Source organism: Triticum aestivum, chromosome 4B (genome assembly GCF_018294505.1).
Source record: "Triticum aestivum cultivar Chinese Spring chromosome 4B, IWGSC CS RefSeq v2.1, whole genome shotgun sequence".
NCBI lineage: Eukaryota > Viridiplantae > Streptophyta > Magnoliopsida > Poales > Poaceae > Triticum > Triticum aestivum.
This window is the reverse complement of record NC_057804.1, coordinates 84,224,153-84,232,810: the sequence shown is the minus strand read 5'-3', so window position 1 is coordinate 84,232,810 and position 8,658 is coordinate 84,224,153. Positions and strand designations below refer to the sequence as shown.

General features: G+C 45.8%; 2 protein-coding genes across 3 annotated transcripts; one reads left to right on the top strand and one right to left on the bottom strand.

Annotated features, from left to right (window-relative positions):
• The first annotated feature begins 493 nt into the window (after positions 1 to 493).
• On the top strand, positions 494 to 4,128 carry LOC123091156 (uncharacterized). Its single transcript, XM_044512567.1, is given in 5 exon segments — positions 494 to 818; positions 821 to 835; positions 838 to 1,099; positions 2,922 to 3,249; positions 3,856 to 4,128. Coding segments are annotated over 5 exon segments (654 nt in total). The 5' UTR covers positions 494 to 784; the 3' UTR covers positions 3,871 to 4,128.
• Positions 4,129 to 4,742: 614 nt separating this feature from the next.
• LOC123091155 (uncharacterized) lies at positions 4,743 to 7,919 on the bottom strand. Of its 2 annotated transcripts, none has more exons than XM_044512566.1 (4): positions 7,664 to 7,919; positions 7,313 to 7,549; positions 6,030 to 6,117; positions 4,743 to 5,729 (listed from the first exon to the last, which is right to left on the bottom strand). In XM_044512566.1, exons 2-4 carry the CDS (start codon positions 7,547 to 7,549, stop codon positions 5,080 to 5,082), a joined length of 975 nt encoding a protein of 324 aa, XP_044368501.1. In that variant the 5' UTR covers positions 7,664 to 7,919; the 3' UTR covers positions 4,743 to 5,079. The 2 variants fall into 2 exon arrangements, with proteins under 2 accessions (XP_044368501.1, XP_044368500.1); XM_044512565.1 differs by having other exon boundaries at positions 7,313 to 7,554; positions 7,664 to 7,915.
• Positions 7,920 to 8,658: the final 739 nt, after the last annotated feature.

The window sequence follows — 8,658 nt, the reverse complement described above, 5'->3', positions numbered from 1 at the left end:
AATAGTTGCAAAGTGGAAATGTTTCGACATTTGCTGAGCTAAGATACCGGTTAATCAAAAAATTAACCAGTTAATAGAAGAAGTAACAAATGTGAAAGTTTGACCACTTCGTTGGGTTTTGAGGCATCCACATGTTGAACGGACGAGGCTCCCGTGCCGTACTGCAGGGTGCAGTTGGCCCACTGACTGGTGGGTCTGGCAGCAGTTTGGCCCACATGTCAATGACCCAACTGCATCTTACAATACATCAGGGAAGCTGAGTCGATGTTGAACATGTGAGATCTACTTACCCAAGTGATTTTTTAGCTCTAACCAAAAAGCAGAGACACATTGTTCTACGGATATACGTGCGTTGCACGTGCACGTTTACTAGTAGGGATAAATGTATGCGCGTGTATACGAGTGCTGGTTAAAAAAAACACCCCTCCCTCTGTTCCGATTTATATATGTCGTTAAAGAGATTCACGTACAAATCTTGGGCACGTATCGAAAATTTTGGACTTTCCAAAAATGCCCTCCAACCGTTCCACTCGTTCCCCTCCCAGATCACCTCCTCTCGGCCACCTCTCCTCAACTTACCCGTCGTCGCCGGCCTCTCCTCTCCCCACCACCGCGTGCTTCCTCCCTTTCTTCCTACCACCGCCGCCACCCCGTTTTCTCCCATGGCGTGCGCCAGAAATCTAGCATCCCAAGGTCAAAAGATTAAATTTTTAGGCGCCGACGAGGAGCTTCTGGGCGGCGGAGGCGCTGGATCCGCGTGCGTCGACGCCGCCGACGAAGCGACATGGATCCGGGCGGGATGCTGCTGGAGGACTTCGGCAGCGGGTGGACCTGACGCGCGCATCCGCGAGGTGCTGGCCAACTACCAGGAGGGCACCACCGCGCTGCGCGAGCTCATCCAAAACGCCGACGATGCCGGGGCCTCGCGGGTCCGCGTCTGCCTCGACCTCCGCGCCCACGGCGCCTACTCGCTGCTCGCCCCGGCGCTCGCGCAGTGGCAGGGTCCCGCCCTGCTCGCGCACAACGACGCCGCCTTCACCGACGACGACTTTGCCAGCATCTCCCGCATCGGCGGCAGCAAGAAGACGGGACGCTTCGCGTATGTGTGCTAGCTACGCTCTCTGTCCCTCTCTGTCGGCAGTCTCTGCCGAGCTTTTCTTGGAGCTGTCGCGCAGTGGAGTATGAATGATGGCGGACCTTGTACCAATATGCTTAGCAAGAGAGTATTCCTTTGTTCTGCAGAAATTTGCTTGGAGTAAAATTTTACTGACAGTATTGCTTGGAGTAGCAAGATAGGGCATTCAGAATTTATGCCATAAATTTGCAGAAATTTTTGGGGTGGCACAAGTTCCAGTTGCCTATGTACATTTAGTTGCCTATGCACAAGTTCCAGTTGCCTATGTACCATTTTTGGGTAGCTCAGGGCGCGCTTAACTGCGGTAGTTCTAGTTGCTGGATTTGTTGGGCTGTACGCGCCATTGAATCTGATTCGCTTGAGCTCATCAAGCCTGCAGCAAATCTGATTCGCTTGATCCACTGAGATTGATGCCCTCAGTCCTTACTCTGCAATCGTTGCAGATTGCTTTGCCCTGGCTATATCAATCGATGCAGTGTCTTTCAGTTCTGTCCAAGGAATGCAAATCAAGTGGCACATAAATTAGCCAAATGGTCTTACCTTACAAATGTGTACTCCAGTAATTTTTCAGTAATTTTGCTTGGAGTAAACAAGGTTGAACTGTACATGTGTGAAGTAATTTTGCTTGGAGTATTTAACAAGATTGAACAAGATTTAACTTGTCAAGATTTAACAGTATTTTTCAGTAAGTACTCTGAACATGCAAGTGTTCTGAACATGCTTCTGAATATTTCCAGATTCTGAACATGCAAGCAAATCAGCAGGAGTAAACAAGCTGCTCTAAGCACACACTTGGACACGCGAAGTTTAGTTACTCTTACTGTAGTGTAAAATTAACTTGTGCTTGCAGTATAAAAGTATATATCTCCCTTTTTGTTCCACCCAACATTACTCTGCCGCAAGTAGAGTAAACTTTGAACTGCATATATGCATGGTAATACTCCAGGAGTATTTCTTGAGACCTCTAGCCCCTGTGAATTCACTACTGGAGTAGTTAGTGGTAACTTTCATGTGAGAAAGGGCACTGCTGACTTAATAACTTCAGTATTTTTGCACTGCTGACTTACATCTTCAGTACAATCCTACTCCTGAAAATTACAGGAGTATGTCATGTTTCTTCTTGTTAGTTACCATGTTTAGTTCTTCTACAAGTTCTGCCTCCTTGCATGTACTCCAAGTTGGAGTACTCTACAGTATTAAGTCGAAGCTCTCCTTTTATTGCCAAGTTTACTTTACTGAACATGTTTTGTTCTTCAAGGGAGTAGCCCATAGTTGCATTACTTGGAAGTTGGAAGACCTGATTACAAGACTTGAGTATCCGAGTACAAGACCTGATTACAAAACCTGAGTATCTGAGTACAAGACCTGAGTATATTCTTCCATGAATAATCCATCTGCAATCTACTCTCAGTTTGCACAAAAGTTATGAGAAAAATGAGCAAAAAATTCATAGTGAAATACTGGACTGTACTTTACTTTAGTGATCTTCTGGTACATGAGTAATTCAGTCAAATTCATAGTGATCTCCTGGAGTAAGTAGCAGAGTGTTTATGTTGGCACTCTACAACATCTGAATTGTTTAGACACTATTCCATGTACTTCTACTGGAACTGGAGTAATTCAGTCAAATTCATAGTGATCTCCTGGAGTACTTGTACTGAAACTGGAGTAATTGAAAGTTTTCTTTATCTTAAACTTAGGTATGATTCAAAATTTTCTTTATCTCAAACTCAGAGCAAGTTTCAGTCTATGATCATCAAATTGTTTATGTTTGCAATGTTTCTAGCGACAGCAGAGGAGTATCGGGAGAGGAGATGAACCTGGGGCGAGCAAAATTGAGTTCAGCACCAGCGCCGAGTACTCCAGCGGCAGTAGTGCCTGAGCACCCAGCTCGCCTACACCTCGGCACGGGCGAGGAAGAGCTCAGCACCAGCTCACCTCCACCTGGGCGGGGGCGAGGAAGAGCCCAACACCATCTGGGGAGGAAGATCCTGGGCGAGGGGATCCTGGACGTGGGAGAGGAGGAGATCCTGGGCGTGGGAGAGGAGGAGGACATGCTGGTGCAGGGGGCGAAGGTGGGGGGCGGAGGTGGTGGAGGATTCAAAATTAGAGAGGTAATTTAGTCGTTTCGCTGGTTTTCACCTGGTCGGAACAAAGTGCCCAGCGACTTATATTTCGGAACGAAGGGAGTAGAAGTGATGTACTCTTAGTGAACTGCCGCATTAGTTTCATTTTACCTGATTACCTTGCAGTACTCCTAATAGTCAGTTTGATCTCTCTTAACTTTGGTGCCATAATAATTTGTTTGTCAGTTTCATCTCTCTGAATTCTGTAGCTGTCCTGACAAACTAAATTCTGGAGTAGCTAAATTCTGAATATTAAAAATATTGCAATGTACTGTCAAGTTACTCCAGCACATGTTGTTTTACTTGGAGTAGTGCTCTAGTTAAAATCAGTACTCCAGCAGATGTTGTTTTCCAGTGTTCACATTCTGAAACTTGCACTACAGTAATACTCTAGCACATGTTCCTAGCGCTGATTAACTTGCACCTACAGTATTACTCCAGCACATGTTGTTCCTAGTGTTCACATTCAGCTGAAACTTGCACCTACAGGGAGTTTGTCATTTTTCATTTGATAGTGTACTACTATTTGTTATTGTACCAGAAAGTGAATTACTCTTTGGAACTTGACGTACTGAAACAGAGTTTTTGTTTCAGCAACGGGGAGCTTGATGTAATGGCCTTTCTGCTAACCCTCCCAGAGTATCGTTGAACTACATGGGCTAGTCCGGTGGCGGATCGCCTTTGCCTCTGTGAAATGTTTAGTGGTGAGCTTTTATTGGCATAATGTTTCGACAAGCTCTTTTTAGTGCTGAGCTTTCACATTGAGCTTCTTTGTATGCCTAGCGTCGAGCGAGCTGTGCAGATATGCTAAACTCATTCTGAAGTTTGTTTAGGAACGCAAACTCAATGTAGTCAAATTTCATTTCACTCACCACGATTATCAGAGGTTGCAGGAGTAGGCATGTGTCAGAGTTACTCCCTCCGTTCCAATTTACTCGTCTTGGTTTAAGTTCAAATTTGAACTAAAACCACGACGAGTAAATCGGAACGGAGGGAGTAAATGCTAACTCCCTAGCGTTCCAAAATATACCAGCCATAAAGAAACTATGCATTATTTTTAGCATATCTAACCTTTGGCTTGACACTGACCCCTCCAGCGCAAGTCTGCTTATGCTTGGGTTTATAAAGAGAGGTTAATAAAACTAATTCAGATTCACTCTACATCACTATTTTTTAAAGCAAACTTTTTTCTTCTCATTAGCAAGGAATAAATCACTCCTAGTTTTTTCTAAACTCTTGATCATAGAAATAGTTGACTCTATTTCCTCAGGAGTTTTGCCTAAACATGAGAAATAAAACTAGGGACTATTTAAAACAGTAGGAACAATTGTGTTACCTGTTGTTATCTCTAGATTCTTCTTCCTTGCCATTCCAACAGCTTTGTCAATAGTCTACCCTCCATTCTTGTTTCTATCGCTTCATCTAGACTCTAGAGCTGCAATGGATACACAGAGCTACTACAATAATGGTTACATATTCGATACATAATGGAAGTTGGATAACACGGAGTACATGCTCCGTACTAGTACAAACAGTCATAAATTACAAGCCTCGAATGTCTTATGCAAACAAATTACTAGTACCACAACTCTGTTTTTTGAAGCCTCCCCTAGAAAGCAACACCCTAGGTCTATCTGAAACCCATCATCAACAACCAAATTTGTTGGAGAAGGGAGACCCAACTAAAGTGCTTAGTATTACAGACCAGTAGGAGGAAACATTGACAACTACTACTAGTACTGACTAAGGAACACAAGGCGGTGCTACTGTCCAGCGGATGTGGAACCACCCACACATTACTATTAAGCAGGTCAAGCTTCAGGCTAGATGGAACCCCAGCACATCAGTGACGTCTTCCGCCCAAATGTTGAAGTCTCCACCTTTCCCTTGGAGAGCAGATTGAGGATTAGCGGCGTCATCCCTGGAACCCCGTGCGCGGAGGTAAATCTTGGATCCTTCACCTGGATACTCATGTACGCCTGATCCGATCAAGACTGCAGCGTGATTTATGCCAGCCTTGGCAGGAGCATGATATACCTCGTTTCCATCCACAAAGTCGAATGCTCTCCCAGCAGCATAATGACAAAACAGAGGGAATCCTCCAGCTATCAGCCTAATGATTTGCTCGATGCGCCCAACGCCGCCGCGATTAGCTATGCGAAAGACTTTGCCTATCTTCTGGGTGAAATCTGGTGTGGCCCTCTGTCGATAACCGTCCTGCATGCTCGAGCAATCAAAACCCACACCGTGATTCTGTAAGATGTAAGCGATACATTCCGGCCTCTTAAATCGCAGGTGCGCACATGGACCGGTCTCGTAGCCAAATGCTGTCTTGAAGATACGCATGTACGTGGTGAAGAGATGCCCATCATCGAGTTCCGTGCCAGGCTCTGCTCTAAATGTAAATGCTTCATGGATCGTGCGCATGGCATCCACAGCAGTCAAGAATGCATGCGCCACGCTCGTATCTGCAAAAAGGATACATTAATATATGGCCCAGGCAAGCACCGCCTAATTACAATCTGGCCTAATTAACATGAATCAGCTCCACCCGAAAACCCCAGATTTAGCCAGAATTGTACTACGGTTTCTTCATATTTACTACTACTAGGAAGGAAAGGCAGCATTAAATTACGATCTGGCCTAATTAACATGAACAAGAAACCAACACCTAAGTTACGACCTGCTCTAATTGTATATAAGCAGCAACAAGTAATTAAATTGAGTGACTTGTAATTACTAGTAGTAAGTCGGATGTTAGTACTTACTGTAATCTCCTTGATTCCGGACGAGAAAATCAAGTAACACATCCCTTATGCTGATGTGCGGGATATCCCAACAATACCCTGCAGGGTTCTGCCACAATTTATATTTAATTAGTAATACTGTAGTAAAATTATACTACGTACTAGCTAGTCATGGAAAAAGACTCGCATCTCTCTGGTGTACACAAGTACTACCCTGGGGCCTGGGCCCATTTCATTAATAGAAGAAGAAAGTATACTTTTCCCCTCAAATCTCTCTTGTTGGATCAAATTCCCCCCCAAAGTCTAAAACTGGTTAAATCACCCCCTCAACTCTTCAATACCGGATCAATTAGCCCGTAACCACCACCGCGGCCGTCCACTAGCGGTACACGGCTGCCATGGCTGAGCTCGGCCAGCGCCCTCCTGTACCACGCAGACGCAACTCGCCTCATGCTTCACCCGCTCGCCTACGCCACCCATGGCCGAGGCCATAGCCCCGAGCTTAGCCGGCCACGGCCTGACCACCTTGCAGGTTGCAGCCGCGTCCCGCACCGCGAGCACGCCCCCAGACGAGCCGCGCTGCCGCACTACAGCGCACACACACCCCTGCGCGTGTCTGCAGATGCCCAGCCGCCCGTGCTTGTGCCCGGAGACCTCCCTTGGCCCGCCATGGCCAAAAGGACCAAGCTCCGTTGCCATGTTTGCACTTTTGGACTGAACCTATAACCTCACACGAACATCCAGCCACCCCGTCTGCCATGTTTGCCAAGCACAGCACCAGCACGAACGCCAAGCATGCACAGATTTGAGGGGGGAAAGTATACTTTCCTTCTAATATAATCGCATCAGCTAGGAACCATCTACACTACCCCTCCTTTTCGTATTGCTCTTCCTTCCATCCTGCTAACTACTTCCTTTTCTCAAAAAAAAACAAAATGCTAACTACTCCCTTTTCTCAAAAAATAAATAAATGCTAACTACTGCGCGAGGGCTGGGAGTCCTTTTCCAATGACTAGCTAGCTAGTACTCTACTAAAAAACTTCAACTTACAAACAATTTATATTCACAGATGCACTACATTTATAGAGAACAACTTCAACATTGAGCACATCTTATTCCAGGAATCTTGGTCTAACAACTAAGAATTTTATTATTTACTTTCATGAATTATTAGGAGAAAAAAACAGTTTAGTTTCTCAATCAACTTAAAATTTTAAGCAGCAAACTAAAGAAGAGCGGAAAAAAGGGAGGATGCATGGGCTACATATTTAAACAGGCAGGAAGTAAACGGGAGGAGGACTAACCACACGGTGACACTCCTTGCAGAAGAGAGGAGGCAGCATGAGAAGAAAGTTGTTTGTAGGATTGTTAAGCACAGAGTCGTTGTTCTTATGTCCCCCTCGGTTCGTGCAGGTCCACTCTGCTGCCACAACTGGACCTGGCATCTTCTTTGTAGTCATACCAGCCCTTCGATCAAGATACGCGAACGTGGGAGGTAGGCAGAGGTCCATCTTAGGCTCGGGAATACGAGCACGCGCCATCTGATCTGAGGAAGAAACAACCTATGATGATTAAAATACGATGCATGGTCTAGTCTAGTGTTAAACTTGAGAGATAGAGGGAGGGAGGGAGGGAGAGAGAAAGAGGGAGCGCACCGCCGGCGGGCACCCGAAGCTTGAGTGAGTCGGCCACCAGCCTCCTTCTTCTGTTCTCTCCCGCTCGATGATCTTAGCTTTCTCTACTTCTCAGCCATCCACCTCTCCTCTCCTCCCTCTCGCTCTTCTTATACACCAAGGTAGAATTTACTAGTGGGTGCCTCGGCCGGAGCCAACCGCATCAAATGCGGTGGCCAACCGCATCAAATGCCTTGGCCATGGGCGCCTGCGCCTCTGCAGAGAGAGAGGATGGGGAGGACTGATGAGATCCATGCATGGTCAGAAACTCAGAATCAAGCCAAACGTTGGAGAGAGAGAGGGATGGGCGGAGACTGCTGAGGTCCATGCATGGTCAGAAGAGGCGGGGCGTGTTGTGTGTGTTGCAGCGAGTAGCACACTCGACGATGCTAAGGTTCCGTACAGCAGTGAGAGAAATCCGTGTCACAGTGTGTGTCCTTGTGAACAGTGGTTTTGCATTTATATCAAATCCAAAGCTGGCCGTGGCAAGATCAAAAGCAAAGTGCAGGCAGTAGCCTAGAGCCCTAGCCTATGTTATGTTTGTACAGTAGTTTACAGAGGGAGGTGCGTAGCAGGACAAGAGCGGCAGCAGCTTCCCATTGGATGGTAGCGAGCGTGCCAGCACCCGTCCATTCCATCTCTGTGGTGTGGCTGCGGTAAAAACGGCACTACACTGTGCTGTGTACTCCCTCCGGTCCTTTTTACTCTGCATATTAGGTTTGTCTGAAGTCAATCTCATCCAACTTTGACCAAGTTTATATAAAAAATTATAGACATTCACATAACAACACCAATATCATTAGATTCATCTTGGAATATATTTTCATATTATATTTATTAAATATTATAGATGTTAATAATTTTTAATATAAATTTGGTCAAACTTAGCAAAGTTTGACTTTCGGCAAAACCAATGTGCAAAGTAAAAAGGACCGGAGGGAGTATTATTCAAAACACATACTCGATCACGCAAGGCA

What these genes read in the sequence shown, in the direction of transcription:
- LOC123091155 (XM_044512566.1), bottom strand. Translation starts at nt 7,549, where the DNA reads ATGGCGCGTGCTCGTATTCCCGAGCCTAAGATGGACCTCTGCCTACCT. An exon ending in GCAAGGAGTGTCACCGTGTG is followed by an intron (nt 6,118 to 7,312) that starts GTTAGTCCTCCT and finishes AAATTGTGGCAG; the next exon opens with AACCCTGCAGGGTATTGTTG. An exon ending in CCGGAATCAAGGAGATTACA is followed by an intron (nt 5,730 to 6,029) that starts GTAAGTACTAAC and finishes TCCTTTTTGCAG; the next exon opens with ATACGAGCGTGGCGCATGCA.